The sequence below is a fragment of the Pristis pectinata genome, chromosome 11, assembly GCF_009764475.1.
Source record: "Pristis pectinata isolate sPriPec2 chromosome 11, sPriPec2.1.pri, whole genome shotgun sequence".
Classification (NCBI taxonomy): Eukaryota; Metazoa; Chordata; class Chondrichthyes; order Rhinopristiformes; family Pristidae; genus Pristis; species Pristis pectinata.
This window is the reverse complement of record NC_067415.1, coordinates 51,357,133-51,381,456: the sequence shown is the minus strand read 5'-3', so window position 1 is coordinate 51,381,456 and position 24,324 is coordinate 51,357,133. Positions and strand designations below refer to the sequence as shown.

At 40.1% G+C, this 24,324-nt stretch overlaps 1 protein-coding gene across 3 annotated transcripts in view; it reads right to left on the bottom strand.

The window, feature by feature from the left end:
* Positions 1-9,654: 9,654 nt before the first annotated feature.
* Positions 9,655-24,324, bottom strand: part of yap1 (Yes1 associated transcriptional regulator) — a 104,601-nt gene continuing 89,931 nt past the window's right edge. For 2 of the 3 annotated variants that reach the window (XM_052026599.1, XM_052026601.1), the window contains exons 5-7: positions 19,118-19,248; positions 15,778-15,890; positions 9,661-12,600 (exon numbers count right to left, since the gene is read on the bottom strand). In XM_052026599.1, the coding sequence (XP_051882559.1) occupies positions 12,362-12,600; positions 15,778-15,890; positions 19,118-19,248 (483 nt within the window). In that variant the 3' untranslated portion in view covers positions 9,661-12,361. Of the gene's footprint in view, positions 12,601-15,777; positions 15,891-19,117; positions 19,249-24,324 lie in introns of all 3 variants that reach the window. The other variant, XM_052026600.1, reaches the window with a different exon arrangement.

The window sequence follows — 24,324 nt, the reverse complement described above, 5'->3', positions numbered from 1 at the left end:
GAGAAGAAATTGCAGAATCCCTTGCAGAGTTATTTGCTTCATCATTAGCCACCAGTGAAATTCCCAAAGACTGGAAGGTGGCTAATGTTGTTCTGTTATTTAAGAAGGGTAGCAAGGACAAGCCAGGGATCTACAGGCCAGTCAGCCTGACATCAGTGGTGAGAAAGTTACTGGAAGGAATTCTGAGGGACATGATCTACCAGCATTTGTATAGATAGAGTCTGATTAGGAGGAGTCAACATGGCTTTGTGAATGGGAAGTCACATTTGACAAAACCTTGAGATTTTATTTGAAGAGGTAACCAAAAGGCTAGGGCAGTGGACGTTGTCTATCTGGACTTTAGCAAGGCCTTCAAGAAGGCCCTGTATGGTAAGCTGCTCAGGAAGGTTAGGTCCAATGGAATCCAGGAGGAGCTAGATAGGTGGATTCAAAATTGGCTCAGAAGTAGGAAGCAGAGAGTGGTGGTTGAAGGTCGTTCCTCGGAATGGAGGCCAGTGACTAGTGGTGTGCCGCAGGGATTGTGTTGGGACCCTTGTTATTCATTATTTATATAAGTGATTTGGATGCAAATGCACAAGGCTTGATCAGCAAGTTTGTAGATGAAACTAAATTAGGTGTTGTTGATAGTGAAGGTTATTGTAGATTACAGGGGGATATTGATCAATTAGGGAGGTGTGCTGGAGTTGCTAATGGATTTCAATACAGCTAAATTTGAGGTGATGCATTTTGAAAAATTAAACCAGCTTAGGACTTGTATTATGGATGGTAGTGCACTAGCGAGTCTAAAGGAACAGATGGACCTAAGAGTACAAATGCATAGTTTGTTGAAAGCAGTGTCATAGGTAGACAGGGTAGTGAAAAAGGTGTTTAGCACAATGGCCTTCATCAGTCAGGGCATCGATGATAGGAGTTGGGACATTATGTTGCAGTTGTATAAGTTGTTGGTGAGGCCACACCTGGAGTACCATGTCCAGTTTTGGTCACCCTGTTATAAAAAGGATGTGGTTAAACTGGAAAGAATGCAGAGAATGTTTACAAGGATGTTGCCAGGACGAGAGGGCCCAAGTCATAGGGAGAGGTTGGCCAGGATAGGCCTGTATTCCTTGGAACATAGGAGAATGAGGGGCAACTGTATGGAAGTGTTTAAAATTATGAGAGGCATGGATGGTAACAGTCTTTTCCCCAGCGTAGGAGAGTCCAAAACTAGGGGTGGCATAGGTTTCAGGTGAGAGGAAATATCGTCGGGGAAATGAGCCAAATGCAGAAAATTGGGATTAGTTGAATGGGCATCATGGTTACAGTGTACTCGTTGATCCGAAGGGCCTGTATCCATGGTGTATTGCTCTTTGACTCTGAGATTATGGAGAGATGCAAAAGCAACGGGGTTGTGTTGTAGGTGACTAACTTCCCCAACATTAACTGTGACTTCCTTCATGCAAGAAGCTTAGACGAAGCAAAATTTGTCGGGCATATCCAAGAGGTTTTCTTGAAACAGTATGTGGATAGTCCAACTAGAGTAGGGACCATATTGGACCTTGTATTGGGAAATGTGCCTGGCTAGGTGACTAGTGTTGCAGTGGCAGTGCATTTTGGCAACAGTGATCACAACTCCTTAAGTTTTAAGATCCTTATAAGTATAAGCCTGGACTTGGGGGGAAAAAGTGCTAAATTGGGGAGGGGGGGGGAAAAAAAAGAGGAAAAAAGGGAGGCAGAGAGGGAAATTACAACCTAAAGCAGGAGCTAAGGAGAGTAGATTGGGAGCAGCTGTTATTGGGCAAGTCCACATCTGGCATGTGGAAGTCATTTAAAGACCAGCTGATCAGAGTTCAGGACTAGCATGTTCCAGTAAGGAGGAAGGGCAAGGATGGCAAGGTAAGGGAACCATGGATGATGAGAGAGGTTGTCAATTTAGTCAAAAAATAAAATGAACTGAATGCAAGGTTTAGGAAGCTGAAATCGGACAGGATCTTTGAGGAAATATAAAGAAAGCAAGAAAGAACTCAAGCAGGGAATTGGGAAGGCCAAAAGGGGTCATGAAATGTCCTTGGTAAGTAAAATTAAAGAGAATCCCAAGGCATTTTATACATACATTAAAAATAAAGTGGATAATTAGGGAGAAGGTAGGACCACTCACAGATAAAGGAGAGAATTTATGCTTGGAGTCAGAGAATGTGGGTGAGGTATAAACAAGTGCTTTGCATCGGTAATCACTGAAGGTCATGGAGGATAGCGAGATCAGTGTTGGGCATGCTAACCTGCTAGGGCATTTTGACATCAGGAAGATGACATTGGGTCTCTTGAAGAGCATTAAGGTGGATAAGTCCTCAGGGCCTGATGGGAGATATCCCAGGTTATTGAAAGAGGCAAAAGAGGAGGTTGCTGGGGTCTTGATGAAAATCTATGTTCCTCACTAGCAAAAGGTGAGGTCCTGCAATCTGGACAGTAGCCAATGTTGTTCCATTGTTCAAAAAGGGAAGTAGGAATAATCCAGGAAATTATAGGCCAGTGAGCCTCACATCAGTGAAAGGGAAGTTATTGGAGAGGATCCTTAGGGTTAGGATCTACAGTCACATGCAAAAGTTTGGGCACCTCTGGTCAAAATTTCTGTTACTGTGACTAGCTAAGCAAGTAAAAGATGACCTGATTTCCAAAAGGCATAAAGTTAAAGATGACACATTTCTTTAATATTTTAAGCAAGATCACTTTTTTATTTCCATCTTTTACAGTTTCAAAATAAAAAAGGAAAAGGGCCTGAAGCAAAAGTTTGGGCACCCTGCATGGTCAGTACTTAGTAACATCCCCTTTGGCAAGTATCACAGCTTGTAAACGCTCTCTGTAACCAGCTAAGAGTCTTTCAATTCTTGTTTGGGGGATTTTTGCCCATTCTTCCTTGCAAAAGGTTTCTAGTTCTGAGATATTCTTGGGCTGTCTTGCATGCACTGCTTATGAGGTCTATCCACAGATTTTCGATGATGTTTAGGTCGGGGGACTGTGAGGGCCATGGCAAAACCTTCAGCTTGTGCCTCTTGAGGTAGTCCATTGTGGATTTTGAGGTGTGTTTAGGATCATTATCCTGTTGTAGAAGTCATTCTCTTTACAGCTTCAGCTTTTTTTTTAAACAGACAGTGCGATGTTTGCTTCCAGAATTTGCTGGTATTTAATTGAATTCATTCTTCCCTCTACCAGTGAAATGTTCCTCATGCCACTGGCTGCAACACAAGCCCAAAGCATGGTCGATCCACCCCCGTGCTTAACAGTTGGAGAGGTGTTCTTCTCATGAAATTCTGCACCCTTTTTTCTCCAAACATTTCTTTTCTCATTGTGGCCAAAAAGTTCTATTTTAACTTCATCAGTCCACAGGACTTGTTTCCAAAATGCATCAGGCTTGTTTAGATGTTCCTTTGCAAACTTCTGATGCTGAATTTTGTGGCGAGGACGCAGGAAAGGTTTTCTTCTGATGACTCTTCCATGAAAGTCATTTGTGCAGGTGTCGCTGCACAATAGAACAGTGCACCACCACTCCACAGTCTGCTAAATCTTCCTGAATGTCTTTTGCTGTCAAATGGGGCTTTTGATTTGCCATTCTAGCAATCCTATGAGCAGTTCTCTCGGAAAGTTTTCTTGGTCTTCCAGCCCGCAACCATTCCTGTTAACTGCCATTTCTTAATTACATTACGAACTGAGGAAACAGCTCCCTGAAAATGCTTTGCTATCTTCTTATAACCTTCTCCTGTTTTGTGGGCATAATTTATTTTAATTTTCAGAATGCTAGGCAGCTGCTTAGAGGAGCTCATGGCTGCTGATTGTAGGACAAGGTATGAGGAGTCAGGGTATTTATAAAGCTTTGAAATTTGCATCACCTGGCCTTTCCTAACAATGACTGTAAACAAGCCATAGCCCTAACTAGCTAATGAAGGTCTGAGACCTTGGTAAATGTTATCTGAGAGCTCAAATCCCTTGGAGTGCCCAAACTTTTGCATGGTGCTCCTTTCCTTTTTTCACTCTAAAATTGTACAAAACAAAAATAATACACTAATCTTGCTTAAAATGTTGAAAAGAATGTTTCATCTTTAACTTTGAGATCAGTTCATCTTCTACTCACTTAACTATTCACAGTAACAGAAATTTTGACTGGGGTGCCCAAACTTTTGCATGCCGCTGTATGTGCATTTGGAAAGGCACAACCTGATTAGGAACAGTTAGCATGGCTTTGTGCAGGACAGGTTCATTTTTACAAACTTGATTCTTTTAAGGAGGCGACAAAGGTGATTAATAAGGATAGGGTAGTGGATGTTGTCTACATGGACTTTGGCAAGGCATTTGACAAGGTCTCTCATGGTAGGCTGATCCAGAAGATTATGGTGCATGGGATCCACAGTGAGTTGGTAGTTTGCATTCAGAATTGCCTTGTCCATAGAAGGCAGAGGGTAGTGGTGAGTGTTATTCTGGCTGGAGGTCCATGACCAGTGGTGTTCTGCAGGGATCAGTGGTGGGACCTCTATGGTTTGTGATACATAAAATGATCTGAATAAAAATGTAGGTGGGTGGGTTAGTAAGTTTGCAGATGACACAAAGATTGGTGGAGTTGTGGACAGTGAAGAAGGTTCTCAAAGGATACAGCAGATATAGATCAGATTCAGATATGAGCAGAGAAATGGCAGATGAAGTCTAATCTAGCCTAGTGTGAGGTGTTAAACTTTGGGAGGTCAAACGCAAGGGGAAAGTATACAGTTAATGGCAGGACCCTTAACAGCAGAGATGTACAAAAAGGGATTTTGAGGTCTAAGTCCATAGCTCCCTGAAAGTGGCAATACAAATAGATTGGTAAAGGCAGCATATGGCATGCCTTCATCAGTCAGGGCATTGAGTACAAGAGTCAATAAAACTTTGGCTAGGCCACACTTGGAGTATTGTGTGCAGTCTGGTCACCTCATTACAGGAATAGTGTGGATGCTTTGGAGGGTGTGCAGAAGAGGTTTATCATGACATTGCCTGAATTGGAAAGTATGAGCTACAAGAAGTTGGACAAACTTGGATCATTTTCTCTGAAGCATTGGAGGCTGAGGGAGACCTGATAGAAGTTTTATAAAACTATAAGAGAGAAAGATAGGGTAGACAGTCAGAAATCTTTTCCCCAGGGTAGAAATGTCAAATACTGGAGGGCATAAGCTTTAAGGGGGAAGTTTAAAGGAGATGTGTGGGGGAAGTTTTTTTAAAAATGAAGAGTGGTAGATGCCTGGAATGGGCCACTTCCACAGTGGTGGTGGATCATTCAACTTTGATGTTGTGTGCTTCCATTTGTGTTGCAAGGAAACATGAAACGTTGGCCAACAGATACTGAGTGGGTGAGCCTACAAGAAAACTAATGGAATCGGCTATCACTTCCACGTAGGAAAGGACATCAAACTGTGTACAATATCCTACACGAGGTTGATGATGAACTTCCCCAAGTCTTACTTCCTTTGTACATGCTTTCCAACCAGACTGGCAATGTGTCAAGCACTACATTATGGGGTTCTGGCAGCCATTTTCTACAGACTGCTTCATCAAAGTCCTCATCTCATTCCCTTGGAGCAACAATATTCCCAGTGTCAGCAAAAGAGCTGGTCACTGATTTCTGGCGGGGGTGGGGTGCCAGGAGGACAGTCCATACACTCATGTTTATACCAAGGTGCTGAGGTCAAGAGGGTTGAAAGCTTCACGTTCCTAAGAGTGAACATCACCAATAACCTGTCCAGGTCCAACTATGTAGACACCACAACCAAGAAAGTGCACTAGGGCCTCTACTTACTCAGGAGGCTAAAGAAATCTGGCATGTCCTTGTCGACCCTCACCAATTTTTATTGATGCACCATAGAAAGCACCCTATCTGGATACATCACAGCTTGGTACTGCAACCGCTTTGCCTGAGACTACAAGAAACTGCAGAGCTGTGGGCACAGCTCAGCACAACCAGCCTCCCCTTCATGGACTCTGTCTACACTTCTTGCTGCCTCAGTAAAGCAGCCAACATAACCAAAGACCCCACCCACCCCATTCTCTCTTCTCCCCCCTCCCATTTGGCAGAAGATACAAAAGCCTGAAAGCATGTACCACCAGGCTCAAGGACAGCTTCTAGCCTGCTGTTGTAAGACTATTGAACAGTCCCCTAGTATGATAAAATGGACTCTTGACCTCACAATCTACCTCATTAGGCCTTGCATCTTATTGTCTGCCTACACTGCACTTTCCTCTAACTGTAACACCATTCTACATTCTGTTATTGTTTTTCCTTGTACTACCTCAAGGCACTTGTGAATAAATGATCTGTATGGATGGCAGGCAAAACAAAGTTTTTACACTGTACCTCAGTACATGTGACAATAATAAATCAATTTACAAATTGTATGCAAGCCACTTATACTCAGTGATTCAGCACACATACAGTTCCCACAGAATAACTTCTGCAGAATATAAAACAATAGTGTCTGAGCTGGTGGATAGGGTGTTGTTCAACCATTGCCTGGCCAGATCACACTTCTTGGCTTCCTGAAACAAGGACAAAGGTAGGGTTACAATAAAGGTGAAGTGGGTTAGCTAGTGGCAGGAATGAAAAGTGCACACTTATACCATCTGCAGCCTGTAGATCAGAAGAGATTGCATGAAGGGGAAACGTGGGAAAAGTTAGATTAGTTAAGAGCATTCTATAAAAATTCACTCTCTCAGCTCCATCTCTGGCCATAGATTGTGCAATGACAACTTCATTATGGCTCACTCTCTACTTAATTTGAGACAAGGTGTTATGTTTCCCTTGTTAGCAGTCCAACTGATCTAAACTAAACTGTAGCAAAAATGAAGCAAATGTTCTTTGGCAGTTGGCCTGACCGAACCTTTGTCCAATTACCTGAAGGTGCTGGGAAATGTCTCAGAGGAGCCAAGGCTTGCAGCATTAATTGGCTGGTGCAAATAGGCAAAGTGAAACAGAAGCTGGTAATGTGACAGCAGCACTCCCAGTTGATTTTGGGAAAGATGCTGAACTTCAATGTGAGGTCCCCTCAATGTTGTTGTATGTGCTGCTGGTATGGCCCATATCATGCTCCTGTGCTATGGCAATCACAGTTTCATCTAGAGATCCAAAATGGATTATATCAATGGGGATGCAATGGGCTGGAGTGACCAACTTGCTTCCACTCTCATGGTCTTTGGCCTCCATCTCAGTCACTCCCAGAGTTTTTGATCCATCTCTCAGCCACCTCCCAGGCTTAACATCTGGCCGGCCAACCAACACCACACTCATACGTCCTGTCCCTGGATTAAAGCAATTAACTCCACTGCAACAGAAGATATGGATTAAAATAATTCTAAAGCATTTAAATCATGTGATTGTGTATAGTATAATAAGGTTTATGTAATTTAAGCTATATTCCACAGAAAAATATGCATATTGCCTTTTGCAAGTTACCACAATGAATAAAAGTACTATTTTTTTAAACAACTTTTTCCAAGTTTTCTGCAACCTGGCTATGTCTTTGTGATGTTTATTCTGGAATTTAATCATGACATCTTCTGTGGAATCTGCTACATCAGCATAACCCTTAAGCACACCATTAATAGAAAGTGCTTGCTTTTAATACCACCATGTTTTGGCCTGGTGGTTTCCAAATTGTCAAATTTATACAGTTGAGATCCTTTAAAATCGTAATTTCCTGCTATGCATAATAATGAAGTGTCATTCAATCTTACCTCCATTTAACTGGAAAGTTTCCCCAGAGTCCTGGCTAAACTTGTACTTAATTCAAATCACCTCAAAATAGTTTGAAATTCACTTCATTCGCACATTGTGATAAGTGCTAAAGATCATTCCATATACTGAAAACAGATTACTTACAATTAGTCAAACTCATCTGTTAAACTTGGAAGTGGATACACTGCAGTAAGGTTTAGTTTTATCTTTCCAACAACATTCTTCAGTAGATGTAAATTTTTCTCCCATTCAGTGTTGAAGTTACCACGTGGAAGCAGGAACGTGACACAAATATTGCACTTAAGTTCTTGCAGAGATCTGCCAGCATTTTTCCAGAGGTCTTAAACAGCAGATCAGAGTTTCATGGAAAATGTAAATCACTGCAAGACAACATTTGGCAAGGGGATGGGGAAAGATGTAGCAATGGTAATCCATGAACAGATCATGTATTACAAGAAATTTCACACCATCATTCAATTGCCAAAAAAATTGATGGATAACAGACATTTTAGCAAATTTAATTAAGTGCCAGGAAAAGATCATTGGTAAAAGCTCTGGTGCAACACCTAGTGGCCAGTTCAGGAGCAACAGAAAATAAAGTATTTAAACCATTGTTGATCCATTAGTCTCACTGCTACTGCAAAAACTTTTGACCCTGAACAGAACAAAAAAAAAGTGAAATTGTTGAAAATCCAAAGCCCCATTACTGGAAGTATAAAACTTTGGTGACTGATGAGTTCTGTTCATGCTGCACACAAAAAACTGTGCTAGCATAAATTATACTACCTGGATACTGCCACCCAAAACTTAAAAATGAACAAACACATTTTGAAGTGAAAGAATTAAAGTCATGTAACACACATTTCTATCAAACTTCATCATATTGGAATGCTCACACCTTTGGAGTATAGCAATTTGTACAAGTAGATAAATCAGGCATATCCCACAATCAATGGTCTTTATATATTGATGGATGTGTCTGAAGAAATGAACAGGTTTTGAATGAGGCCTATTGATCAGAATGGTCGAAGAACTTGCTACTCTTCAAGAGAGAGATTATTGGGTTGAAGGGATTGTCCTATGGTGAGTAACTGAAGAGGATTGCCTTACATTCACTAAAGTTTAAAAACATGAGAAGCAATCTCACTGAGGTCAAAAAAGTAGCTGAGAGAGATTGAGTAGATGCTGAAAAGAGCATTCTCTCTAATCAGAGCCCAGAACTTGGGGGCAAAGTCTCCGATTTAGGGGTCAGTCATTTATGACAGATGGAGAAATTTCAAAGCTTTAAATGTTTGCAATTCTCTACTGTGGTGGCCTACAGATGCAGAGCCTATTTTCAAGCTCGAGTGACATACATTGAGACCAAGGGAATCAAGAATTGTGGGGAGAAGGAAATGAACTTAACACACTTAATCAGCCAATGGCCTTATTGAATGATGGAGTCAGCTAAAGGGCCCCACATATCCTACCTCTGCTTCTATTTTCCTAAAATTTAATTGCAAAGAATTCTGGCAAATTCTTGTGGTGAGCCAGTGTAGGACTTGTGACCACAATCTCTTAACTAGCCAAGTGTTTGTTAGTAAACAAACAAAGTGGAGTGACCCAGCATTTGGTCTCTAGTCTTTACCCAGTTAAGCTAATCTAAAACAAAATTATAGTTGACATCATACAATTAATTTCAGTGCCTCTGGGGTGCAGGATGGGAGAATTATTAATGTACTTCACATTGTTCGTCATGAAACAGCATCTTATGATAGATTGAACTTCTGTGAGTAAATGTAGTATGAACAAACTCCAGTGGGGTCACCATATTAAGTGATTACTAATTCACTGGAATAACATTGAGTTTTCTTTCTATAAAAGTGAGCAAGCATTTTTTGGAAGGGGCAATGCTAAGTCCAAAGAAAAATGCAAGGGACAAGCAATTCTTTGCCGCGAAGAATATATTTTATACCACATGAATCATTATGAACCATTGGAAAGTATTACATACAGAAATAAATGCAGAATATCTCTAATGTCTCTATATACTGGCATGCTGGTACATCTGGAAAAAAAATCAACATTTCAGAATATAAATTGAAGTGTGTGCATTTATCAGTACTCTTGATATGATTTTTTTTCCTTTTTCTTTTACACATTTGACAACTATCACAGGACAGAAATGTCAGTGTTCTATGTATGCCAAGCATACATCTGGCTACTTAAAAGATATTTAGGCCTTGTTCAAAAAGATTTCATTATGGATGTGCAAAAACACTGTACACTTACTCAGATGAGTATTTGGAATATTTTGCAAAATTAAAAATTTGTTGCATTGCTTTAGTTCCAACACTGATCGGCTCTCATCTCCTACACGTTAAACAATTTAGTTCACCAACTCCTAGAAATTAAAAAATACAAGTTTTCTCACCAGTTTAACTATCTGTACATGATCATGCAAAGCAATGTCTTTTTCCTCTATAACCTGCTTTGTAAAAGGTAATCAAGTTCATTGGCCACCATCAAATATATAAAATGACACACATCAGAATCCACCTCTTTTGGAAGCGAGGACTGTTTTTGATCTTATTCAGGACTTGGTTTTAAAAAGAAAGACATTTGGAATCTGACTGCTCAAATTAGTACTAATTCATCAAACTTTGAGTATGAAACTACATTAATTCTAAAACTAAGAAGTGGATGAGTAGAATTTTGCTGCTCATCCCAGAGCACAAGTTATATAGGCACATGTTCGAATATGCATTGTCCAATTTATAAAACTTATATAAAATCATTGTTGATCAGTGTACAGATTATAAAAATGCCACTTGACAAATGGAAACTTAGGCAGGAAAGAAAAGGTGGCACTCAAAAGGCCTTGGAATGTAGCACTTTCAATAAATACACTGCTTAAGACTTTCAATACAAAAATCTTAAAGCCATGCCCAAGAAACAACTTTGCTAGAAATTCAATCTGCAAGAAAGAATTGCCTAGAATTTCAACATGGTGATCTTTGGAGGTAAATACAACATGCTGATGTGACAACACAGCATACTTACCTATTGCTACTGACTGGGAATATAATTTTAGGCCAAATACTAGAGATTTATGTGCAATGAAGCAGCAGTGTCAGATATGGATAATATTTTAAAAATCTCACTCACCGAGGATAGACTGAATTTGGAAAACTAGATTATTTAGCAACATTGAAGTTTAAAATGATTTCCAGGGTTCTCTTAGTACCTAGATATTCAAATCACAGGCCACATCGTCTTTACAAGTAAAAATCTAAATACAGATTCAAACTCTTTAGTCCGGCCCCCTTGGGAACTGACTGGTGCCGGACCATAGAAAATCTGTACCACAGATTCAAAACATGCCAGACCATGGGAGTTGCCAGACCAGAGAGTTTCTTGTATATGGTTTTCAAAAAAAGGGGTAGAGAGTATTTAACAGCTCCTAATTGAAAAATGAGGTTTGTACAAAAAAAAGCTTATGAACTTCAGTATTAAAGAGAATACTCTTTGGAGACCTTTTTGATCACAAAGCTTCTGCTGATATGTCACAATTCTTAAAACTATTATACACATACACGTTCTTATAACCATTAACTTTCCTAATCATTCACTACTGTATACAGGACTCTTCATACTATTTGTTCTGCTAACCATCTAACACATAACAAACAGCCATTTAACCATTCTACAACCTACAAAACAAGTTCAAGGGCTTTTTCCTTTAAGCATCTATATAACCTGCTCTTCTTTATATTGATCATGCCCCAAGTCTTTTGGTGTAAAAAATAACCCTTTGTTCATTAGCTGCAGAAGAAAAATGCCTACTTTCAAACATATCTGAAATAACTTTGATAGACATTATTGAAAATGTATACTGTAAAATCATGTACAAGTAATTAAAAACGACTGACAAATCTTTCATATTTAAATAAGACCAAATGAAATTAACAGCTGAGAATTCACCTTGTAATCACCCAACTCCCAGAATTAATTACACAGCTGTTTGAAATTTATATCTCAATTGCTCAAAGACAAAAGCAAATATGATACTGTGGTGTACATTATGAAATGGAAGACACCATCTAAAAAGATCCATGTAGGCAGCATATTTGGATGCAAGATGTGACAAAGCTTTGAAGAAGCTAGGCAAAGGCACTTAACTGGCACCAGATTCTCTGTTGATGGTTCAGCAGCTGCTGAGTAAATCTGATAATACAGAAGTAGCCCAGATTAAAAGATCATGTTACTTGATTTAAACACTAAAATTAATCAGGTCTCAAAAATACTTTGAAAAGCAAAAATGTGATCGTTGCTGCAAAACTATGGAATCAAAAAAGTTATACAGGTATCGTCCATGGGTATAAATTGGATCAGAATAAAAATCAACAGGATACAGCTGGACATGTATACTAGCTCTTCAAGGTAAAGTAGGTAAAAGAAATGGTATATAGCATTTGCTAATCACTATTTCCAAAATGTGTGAAATACTAAATGGCAGAATCCTTTCCAAATATTTGGAGTTTATCCAATCTTGCATCAGAAGAGACAGAACTCATTGAAGTTCCAATCAAGTTGTAAAAATGTCTCAAGTTTTCTCATCCTTCACAGAATAAAACACAGTCCATAGGATTAAGAGTCCTATAGCCATGTCAGAAAGCTCTCTTTATCTATCTTTGTGGCAGCAAGGACAGACTCCATATCATTAAGAAAGTCGGAGCTCAATGCCTCTTGCAGGCTTGGCATCAATTCCTCTCCTTCCACATTCATGCTGTCTTCCTCCAGCGTTCCAAGGTCCACATTAGTTCCTGGAATAGTTTCCAAGTAGTCTGGAAAACGGTTCTGTTGTGAATTTATATTATTTGGGCCAAGGTTTTCACCTGGGTAAAGAAATAGAAAGATTAAAACAATCCAATTGAATAAACATCTTATATTTTATTAAAATTCACTTATTACAAAGCTGTTTTCCTTTAATGAATGTATTCCTTCTCACCAAAATGTTCGTATTTTCCTATTCTGGATGTACTATGCTTCTTATTATAGTGTTCCATGCTTGGTTTGACCACAGAAAGCATCACAGATGCCCATTATCCAATATCTCTTCATTTATACTTAATAACATGGGCAACAGAAGGGTGGGGGGGGGGGGGGGGGGGAGAAAGAGAGGTGGGGGAACAGTATAGTTCTCCTTCCAGTCCCAGGTGCACCAAGGACCCTGATGTACAAACTGCCACTCTGGACACGCTCAATTAGGATAGTACAATTTAGGGACCATCTTGCACTGTTAAGACTTGGTATACCACAGGCAGTACGTTTACCCTCAGATAAATCATATTCATTAACAGTCAGTAATAATGGGGTCAATCTTTTAACCTAGGTGGATTTTCCAACAGATAAGCCCACTCAGAGTCCTCCAGTTGAGTGGTAATTGGCAGGTTTCCCAGCTTATGGGCTGGGCAATACGAATCCACACCAGGTCCAAGGGGCCTGCAAGACCAGTTGTATTTTTATTTTACTTCATCAAAATTTTACTTTCAATAGGTTTGATTACTTGTTAGCCAGGAAGGGGGTGAGAGGAGAAGGGGGGTGGGGGGTGGGGAGGGGGAGCTGCCAGGCCCTCACTGGCTGACAAAGTAGTTTTGTCCACACATCCGTCGCTTGTGCTGGGAGAGGTTCCTGCACTGTTTTGGACCACACCAATCTGCAGGAAGACATGCTTCCAGCAGGAGATTGCACCCTGAAATAAGCCAGAAATATTGGGGCAATGGAAGATGCTGGATATCATTTCCCAATTTTGGAAACTTACTTGAGTGAATTACTTTGTCTTAAATATCACAAGATCAGAAGACAAAGGAGAAGTAGGCCATTCGGCCCATCGAGTCTGCTCCATGAGCTAAACTAAAATTATTCCTATCTAGCCCCAATTTCCAGCCTTATCCCCATATCCCTTGATACCTCGACTAAATTAGATACCTATCAATCTCCTCCTTAAACGTCCCCAGTGATTGGGCCTCCACAGCTGTACGTGGCAAAGAATTCCATAATTTCACTACCCTCTGGCTAAAGAAATTTCTCATTTGTTTTAAACTGGTGCCCTCTAGTCCTGGACTCACCCACCAGGGGAAACAGCTTGGCCACATCTACTCTGTCCAGTCCTTTCAACATTTTATGAGGTCCCCTCTCATTCTTCTGTACTCCAATGAATACAGTCCAAGAGCCGACAAACGCTCATCATAAGTAAGCCCTTTCATTCTGGGAATCATCCTCAAATCTTTTCTGAACCCTCTCCAACATCAGCACATCCTTCCTAAGATACAGGGCCCAAAACTGCACACAGTACTCCAAATGAGGCCTCACCAGTGCCCTGTAGAGCCTCATCAACACTTCCTTACTTTTATACTTTATACCTCTCAAAATGAATGCTGACAGAGCATTCGCTTTCTTTACTGTCGATCCAACCTGGTGGTTAACCTTTAGGGTATCCTGCATGAGTACCCCCAAGTCCCTTTGTACTTCTGTACTTTGAATTTTCTCCCATCTAGATAATAACCTTCTCGTTTATTTCTTTCTCCCCCAAAGTGTACAACGGCACATTTCTCAACATTGAATCTCATCTGCCATTTCTTTGCCCATTCCCCTAAACTAAGTCTCTCTGCAACCTTCCTGTTTCTTCAATACTCCCTACTCCTCAACCTATCTTGGTGTCGTCTGCAAACTTAACCACAAAACCATTTACTCCATAATCCAAATCATTAATGTACAGAGTAAAAAGGGGCCCCAATACTGACCACTGCAGAACACCACTAGTAACCTGTAGCCAACCAGAACAGGATCCTTTTATTCCCACCCTTTGCTTTCTGCCTACCAGCCAATGCTCTACCCATTCTATTATCCTACCTGTAATTTCATGAGCTCTCATCTTATTAATCAGCCTCTTGTGCGGCACCTTGTCGAAGTCCTTTTGAAAGTCTAAATACACAACATCCACAGCCTCTCCCTTATCCACCCTACCTGAGATTTCCTCAAAAAACTTCAATAGGTTGGTCAGGCAGGATCTTCCCTTCACAAAACCATGCTGGCTTGGGCCTATCTTGCCTTGCACCTCTAGGTATTCCATAACCTCATCCTTGAGGATCGATTCCAATAACTTTCCCGCCACCAATGTCAGACTAATTAGGTCTGTAATTTCCTTTATGCTGACTCTCACCCTTCTTATACAGCAGAAGTACATTTGCAACCTTCCAGTCCTCCGGAACCATGCTGGAGTCTATCAATTCCTGGAAAATTATCACCAATGCCTCTGCAATCTCTGAAGTCACCTCCTTTAGAACCCAGGGGTGCACCTCATCTGGTCTGGGAGACTTCTGTCTTTAGTCCATTTAGCTTCCCAAGCACTTTCTCTCTAGTAATCTTAACTGAACTCAGTTCTATCCTGAGACCCCTGACTATCAGGTATATTGCTGATGTCCTCCACAGTGAAGACCGATGCAAAATACTCATTTAGTTCCTCTGCCATCTCTGTTATCCATTATAATCTCTCCCGCAGTTTTCAATTGGTCCTATATCAACCAGTGTCTCTCTTTTACTCTTCATATATTTAAAAAACTCAGTATCTCTTTGAATGTTATCTGCCAACTTCCTTTCATAATTCATCTTTTCTTTCCAAATGACCTTTAGTTTCTTTCTGTAAGTTTTTAAAAAGTTCCCCAGTCTTCTGTTTTCCCACTAATTTTTGCTTCCTTATATGCCTCCCTTTTGCTTTTATTTTAGCCTTCACCTCTCGCCATCCACATTTGTACCATCTTTCCATTCATAACCTTTTTTCCTGAAATATATCTATCCTGCATTTTCCTTATTTCTTGTAGAAATTCCATCCATTTCTGCTCTGCCGTCCCTCCAACTAGCTTACTTTTCCAATCAATTTGGGCCAGTTCCCCTCTCATGCCACTGATTTCCTTTGTTCCACTGAAATATTGACACATCTGATATCAGCTTCTCCTTTTCAAGTTTGAAACTGAACTCAGCTTTAAAAAAATATTTCTCATAACCAATCAGACCTGTGTCCATTTCTTCAACACTGTTAAGAAAGTCATCGGGCGTTCTGGGTACACTATAGCTGCTCATGCCGAGTCCACTGTCAGTACTCTCCTCCCTAGAATGGTACGTTCCACTAAAGAGAAAAATAAACCAGTTGAGGAGAAAGATAGGAGAGAGAAACTATACATCAAGAGATGATGAATTAATTGTCTTTATACACACGCCCCTTGATCTCCCATTAAAAAAAAAACAGATAAACATCCTCTGGATTTCAGTTTCTGATCAGCAAAGCCTTTGAAAAGGACAGTAAATCCAAGCTAATTAACAGAAAATCAGATATGTAGGCAGAAAGTGGTAATGCTGATTATGAATAACCTCATTGTGTAGCTTTAAGCAAGAGGCTTTAGTGTCTGATTTTTGCAATCACGTGTTATCATGCTCCATTTGTTTTATATTTGTGCTTAAACCATATCAGTGAGCTCTTTGGAAACAGGACAATTATTTGTACAAATACTGCATCAGTGAAAGTTGGTGAATCTCAGAAAACCCACAATTAAGAAAATATTATCCATCCTCTTTGATCTAGTGAGGAACATGTTGAAATTAAGTTCCTTATCCACCATTAGGCTTTAAACAAATGTTCTTTGTTGCAATGCTTGATTTAGTTCTTGCTGGAAATACAAGTTCTACAAAATAAAGAGTATGCCACTGTTCCCTTCTTGCTTGGAAGCAAAGCTAAAATACAAACTTTCCTAAGGAATGAGATGCCAATCTAAAGACAGACTGCACTTTAGAAATTATGGAATGCAATTTGTGTAACTTTTTCACTTGAATATTGATCAATAACAGCATCTTAAATGTAGTCAAGCAAATTTTTTTAAAACTGCCAACAGTCCAACTCAAAAATAGTCTTAAACACAAAACTATGTTTGAAAGTATTCCCATAGTTTAGACATTTGGGAACGACCAATAATTTAGAATGGACGTGGATAATTTAGTTGTAATTAAACTAGAAAATTGGCAGGGATACTTAGCAAGTCAGGCAGCATCTGTGAAGAGAGAGTCAATGATCTCTCATCAATGTTTGCCTTTCAATAAATGTGGATGTCTCAAGATATGGCGTCTGGAATCATGGATAAATAGCCCACTCCTGCTTCTATTTTTTTTAAATATTCTTATTTTTAGCTACAACAAATTGTTTTTGACTTCCACCCATGCATTGCAAATGTAGCCTAAATCTGGAATGAAGGAATCTTTTGATTTTCAAGTATGTGGAATGGAGGAAGTCACTCCACTACATTAATGTTAAATGGAGCAATATATCAGAACTTGCACTGTGCACCCTTCCAACATGGAACAAAGTTGTAACTCTCCTACACTGACGCAAAATGCAGCACAAACACATTCAGTGATAGAGGCAAAAGTAGGTAATCACAGTGATAGATATTGGGCTGGAAGCTATACTCAATCAAATAAGTTGTTGACAGTCAATGACTAGACCAGTGGAAAGGACAGAATCCATGTCAAGGGCTTAGAAATTATGAAAAAGGTTTCGTCTTCAGTTTTCATATTACTTAGAGGAAGAAACCAGCTCTGACAAAAATCAGTTGAATATGGACATGCCATCTATAATAAAGGCAGTGAAAGGCAGGGATGAGATATTGAAAGGTGGAACTGGGTGTTACCAGTATACATGTGGAAGCCAGCCCATAGACAATGTTGCCAAAGGAAAAAATGTGGAAGAGGAGTCAAGTAATGTGCAAGGCTTAGAGACTGCCATTTATAATTGAATTGAAACTGTTCTGGTGCTTTAGCAGAAGCTAAAATGTAATTGGGAGTTTCATAAAGTTCTAGGAAGGATTGGGCACATAACTTAGAGACAAGACCATATTCAAAGCAATCATTTTCTGGAACATGATGATATAGTTGTTTTTTTTATGCATAATGTGGGAATTTTGAAAGAAGGAAGCATAGATTTGGAGCAATTTGCAAAGTTTCTATGAGCAGATTTAAAAATGAGCAACATATAATAATATATTTAATATTTTGGAAATATTTGTGAAATTCACCACATTCTTGGACAAGTGTTGTTTCAAGATATCTGGCAACAGGCCAAAGTTTCCAAATACAGCCAAATAAATAAATTTTCAGATTTAGTTTCTATTCAGTATCTCAATCCTCAAATAATTAACAGTTCACTTTTAAGAACTCCTTTCTGAACAGTTTAAGAAATGTTCTCCAATTTTTTTAATATATGTATTTATGTTACTAGATCATGAATGAAAGACAATGTCTTCTTCTGAACTACACAGCAACAAAGCTTTGTAAGGCAGTTTATTAATTACCACTTCTTTAAAAAAAATACTGATTTAAATTTAAAAATTCTGGAAGACTAACAATTCTGGAAGACAATCAAACACATACTGTGGTGTGGCTGCCAGATACAAGAGTACATGCTTAATACTATATTCTGGCAGATCATAGTAACAAGTCGTTCCAAAGACTCCTTTATTAAAGGAAGTCCTCAGGAAGAAAGATACTGATATCCCTATCCCAGATATTTTCAGGCATTTCTTTGGCAAGTCACTAAATGCATATATCTATCTGCAATTATAAAGGTCACCATAACCAAATCAAAGTGCAGCACTGACTAAATATTCGACTGTGATTTGTAAATCTACTTTTTCCTCTTCCACTTATGTTGAGCTACTAAGACTGGAGTAGCTCTCTACATTAGATACACATACAAACTGGCAATACTGGCAGGGGGTACAGCAACAATGGAATAGCACATGATGCAGTGCAAGGAGAACACAGGGAAGCCTCCTTTTACAAAAAAAATCACAGCTGTCAATCTCATGTTAATTTAACACCTTTGAACTATTTCGGTACAATCTATTCTTAAAATACTCCATACACTTCATCACTGATCATAACTAACTCTGCTGGTTTGTTACTGCTAATGACTCATAATACTCCTACACAATACTTATCTTGCAAATGGACTCTACATTCTTTATTTTCCAAACAAAAAAGCTTAGTAATAGTCTTGGCTTTGATTAGACTGAATTTTCAGTATTTGTATAATGTACGTAGTTTCTCCAAAAGTGACTAAAAGTATGCTTTCACTAATCAAGTGCAAAAGACTACAAGGTTGCAACATTAATGGTCTACTCAGCACCAGAATGGTAGATTTTACTTTTCTGCTGCTGTCATACATTGTTACCAGTGAAACTTAGAGCCAAGAGTGAATGTTTCACATCCTATGATTGCCTCAATCTTCAAAAACATTTTAAAACAGTATTGCGTTATACAGCGGTATTGTTCAAGCTCACGATACATTTTAGATTGAGTACTCACCTATTAAGGAATGGATCTGAACTGTTGGTTGTCATTGTCCTTGCATCTTGTGGTATCGCTGATGATGAAACTGCATTTTGAGGACTGCCATCCTGTTCCATAGTTGGCAGCTGACTACGCAAGGCCATTTCCTAAGAACAGGATGCAGAGAGTGAAATCTAAGACCAAAGGCTTTTGGATAATTAGTAATCTTTCATAAATGGTGTTGCCCAAACATGCTATTTTAGTAAAAAGAACAATGATCACTCCTCCCAATGTCCAAGCACGTAATGTTGTGCCTTTTGACTGCATCCTACATACAGCTGCCTTTGAAAACTTCACCCAATGGCCCCAAGCCTGTAACTCATTCCATTAAGTATCACATAAGACAATGTCCTTATCAATGTAAATGAAAATTACAGTACAGTTTGCTAAAGATGTTCCAGCTTCCCAATCTGGTTCAAATGCTGAAAATCATCCCCATCCCACCCCCAAGCTCAAAACCAAGTGATCAGAAGCCTAACATTTCTGGTTTTTATTACCTGACACCACAAAATGCTTTCAATTCAGCAAGCTTCATCTTTAGTTCAGGGGGTAATTGAACCTCGAGTCTCAAGGCACGTGCTCTACAAATGATCTATACTAGGAGCTAAAGAGATAAAGATCTCAAAATTGAAGACAAATTGTTAACCTGACCAGGAATTTGACTGAGTAGAAGAGTATAGCTACATGACACACTGAAATAGGTGTCTTGTGGGGTCCCACATGGCTGGGACTGCAACTATCTGTGTACTTATAAATGGCTTAGATTGCCATGACCTCAAGCTGGGTGATGAACCAACACAGCAGTTTCAGCAGTGTAAGTGGAAGTTTTTAATTTCTACAGATGGAGCTAATGGGCAAAATTGTGACAAATGGAGGTCATTCATTTTTGGCTCAACATGGCTAGATTTGAGTACTCTGTACATGATGAAAAGCTAGATGCACTGCAAATTTAAAAAATTGTAAACAGGTACAGAAAATAATAAGAATTGGTAGTGGAATGCTGGCTTTCATATCAAATTGCAGATGACTTCAACCAGGCCAAGATCATGAATGTGTTACACAAACATTACCAGCTTTTCTCCTGTTCCACCAGGGGCTCAACTACCCTTTGGTAAATCAGACCACCAGGCTGTTTTCCTTCTCCCTGCATACAAATAGGAGCTTAAACGGGAGGATCCAGTACAGAAAGTCATACAGTGCTGGTCTGAGGAAATAGATGAGCTTCTACGTGACTGCTTTGAGTCAGTGGACTGGTCCATGTTCAAAGACTCAGCTGTCAGCCTTGACGAGTAATGTCATCACCATCACAGACTTTATCATCAAATGTGTTGAGGGCTGTGTACCAAAGAGGACAATCAGAGTGTTCCCAAACCAGAAACCATGGATGAACTGGGAGATCCACTCCCTAATGAAGTCTAGGACTGCAGCATTCAAATCAGGTGACGCTGACCTTCACAAGAAATCGAGATACGACCTCCGTAAAGCTGTCAGAGATGCTGAGAGACAATATCAGTTCAAAATGGAGTCCCAGACCAGCCGTCAGTTGTGGCAGGGCTTACATGCTATAAACGAGCTACAAAATGAAGTCGGACAGCATCGCCGACAACAGTGCATCCCTTCCTGATGAGCTTAACACATTCTATGCACATTTTGAACAGAAGGGGATTGGTTTATCACCACCCACTCCAACAGCCTCCAATGCACCTGAACCCATGATCACCGCTGAGGACGCAAGATCAGTCTTCCGGAGAGTGAACCAGAGGAAAGCTTCTGGCCCAGATGTATCCCTGGTTATGTCCTCAGATCCTGTGCATATCAGCTGGCAGGGGTACTTGCAGACATTTTTAACCTCTCCCTGCTTCAATCTGAGGTTCCCACTTGCTTCAAGGCCACCATCATCCTGGTACCCAAGAAAAACAAAGTAACATGCCTTAATGACTACCACCCAATGGCTGTGACATCCACCATCATGAAGAGCTTCGAGAGGCTGGTCATGGGACGCATCAACTCCAGCCTCCAAGAAAACGACCCATTGCAATTCTCCTACCGTCGAAGCAGGTCTATGGTGGACGCCATCTCCCTAGCCCTACACTCATCGCTAGAGCATCTGCACAGTAAAGACACCTACGTTAGACTATTGTTTATTGACTAGAGCTCTGCCTTCAATACTATAATTCCAAGCAAACTCATTACCAAACCCCAAAACCTGGGATTCAACACTTCCCTCTGCAACTGGATCCTTGACTTCTTGACCAACAGACTGCAAAGGATAGGCAGCAACACGTCCGCCACGATTGTTCTCAACACCAGTGCCCCACAAGGCTGAGTCCTCAGACCCCTACCCTATTCCCTATACACTCACGACTGTGTGGCCAGTCACTCAAATAATGATGAGTCGGAGTGCAGGAAGGAGATGGAGAGCTTAGTGACGTGGTGTCATGACAACCTTTCCCTCTATCAGCAAAACAAAAGAGCTGGCCATTGGCTTCAGGAAAGGGGGTGGTGTACATGCACCTGTTGACATCAATGGTATCGCGGTCGAGAGGGTTCAGTGCTTCAAGTTCTTAGGAGTGAATGTCACCAATAGCCTGTCCTGGTACAACTAGGTAGATGCCATGGCCAAGAAAGCTCACCAGTGCCTCTACTTCCTCAGGAGGCTAAAGAAATTTGGCATGTCCCTTTGACATTCACCAATTTTTACTGATGCACCACAGGAAGTATCCTATCCACATCATGGCTTGGTACAGCAACTGCTCTGCCCGTGACTGCAAGAAACTGCAGAGTTGTGGACACAGCTCAGCACATCACGGAAACCAGCCTCCCCTCCATGGACTCCGTCTATACTTCTCACTGCCTCAGAAAAGCAGCCAGCATAATCAAAGACCCACCCACCCCACTACATTCTCTTCTCCCCTCTCCCATCAGGCAGAAGATACAAAAGCCTGAAAGCACGTACCAGCAGGCTCAAGAACAGCTTCTATCCCACTGTTATAAGACTATTGAACTGTTCATTATCATGTATGATAAAATGGATTCTTGACCTCTCAATCTACCTCGTTATAACCTTGCACCTTATCGTCTACCTGCACTTTCTCTGTACCTGTGACACTATTCTGCATTATTTTACCATGTACTACCACAATGCACTGTTGTAATGAATTGATCTGTACGAATGGTATGCAAAACAAGCTTTTCACTGTACCTCAGTATAAATGACAATAATAAACCAATTCCAATAGCACTATTAAAAGATGTGGAGAAAGGATGGATGTATGGAGTTGGGCTATAGGTTTAATGATCACAATGAATGGCAGAGCATTATTGAGATGCACAATGCCCACTCAGGTTCCATTCTCTGCAATATTCTTGTCCAGTAAACCAATGGGAAGCCATGGGTGCTCGAAGTCCAACAAACAGCAAATTTTAAACCCAGAAGCGATCATTCAATTAGCATTTTTACACTGGTATTAGAATACCCAATCCTGCCCTGGACTTGAGTGATGACATTCTTTATACAAATGGAGAGTGATGTACCCCAAAATACTGGAATCCATTGTTCATCAAGTTGGAGAAAGGAGTAGGTTTTCGTCAGTAAGTAATTGTTCCAGAAATATAAATCATCTCTCAAGCTGCTCGCAATTACTGGAGTGCTAAATGCTAGATAAGCAAGGATTCTTCCTTCAGCAAGAGTAGCTAGAACATGGTGTTGAAATCTTCAAGCTTCTTTTCTGCATTTTGTGTTTAAATTCTAATGCATCTTATTTTATGTGTTTGATACCAATAGGTGTTTAATAATGTGGTTTCAAGATATTTAGCATTTTGACAAGTACTTGGATAGGAAATGAGTAGAGGGAGACAGGCCTGATGCAGGCAAATGGGATTACCGTAGATAGGCCCCACAGGTGGCATGTACGAATTGGGCTGAAAGGCCCATTTCTGTGCTGTACAACTCTATGACTCCATGTGCTCCTTCCACCATTTATATCAGGCTTCTACATGCTCCATATGCAATGATTCGAGATTCCTGAAGCCATCGTGAATGGTACTTCTCCACTGAGTGATCATAGGCCAGAGATTTCCTAGAACCATTGGGCTGTGACACTTTTTTCATGAAGCCTTTGAGAAATTCTTGAATAATTTTCCTCTATCCTTTTGCTGTGACAGAGCTTGGAATAGAGCTCTGAGAATCTGGAGTTGGACATGTGAATAACATACCTACCCAAAAGAGCTGATGGAACCTAATTAGGGGCTCAATGCTAAATGTTGGCCTGGGAGAGTACAATGAAGATGGGGTTCATTTATACTTCCAGTGAATTTGAAGGATTTTGTGGAAACAGCAATGCCAATTCCAGTAAGATCATGATTGATCTTTTATCTATACCTTCCAAAAATCTATTGAATCATTGTCTTGCCTCCATAATTGTCTTAGGTACACTGTTCCAAAGATTAACTACCCTCTGGGTGAAGAAATTTCTTCTGGTCTCAGTCCTGAATGGCTGACCCATTTCGAGGCTTCCCAACCAGGGCATACATTATTCCCACTTCTCCCCTGTAAAAGCTGTAAGAATATGTTTTAATGGGATTCTCTCTCTCATTCTTCTAAACTTGAAAAGGGCCCAGTCAGCATAATCTCATTCTAGGTCAATATCTCTATGACAGGAATCAATCTGGAGAATCCTTATTGCATTCCATTTATTGCAAGTATATTCTTCCTTAGGTAACAGTCTATAAGATTCCAGGTGCCATCTCACCAGGGCCCAATATAATTGAAGCAAACTTTACTCTTGTGCTCAAATCCTCTTGTGATAAAGACCAACCTACTATTTACTTTCCTAATCACTTGCTATACCTGCATGTTGACTTATCAATGACTTTGCGGACAAGGACATCCACGTCCCGTGAACACAAAAACATCTTCCAATCTCATAGCATTTTAAAAAACCAAAGTAGGTGACCTTACCTATTTCAACATTATATTCCATCATCCATGTCATTAAACCTCATTCATTAAACCTGTCTATATCCCCTTGAACACTCTCTATATCCTCCTTATAAACCACACTGCCACCTAGCTTTGCTTTAAGCAAACTTGGATACATCTCACTTCATCTCCTCAGCCAAATTATTGATATAGATTGAACAGCTGAGGGCCCTGCAGCACTCCATTAATTTCCCAACATAAA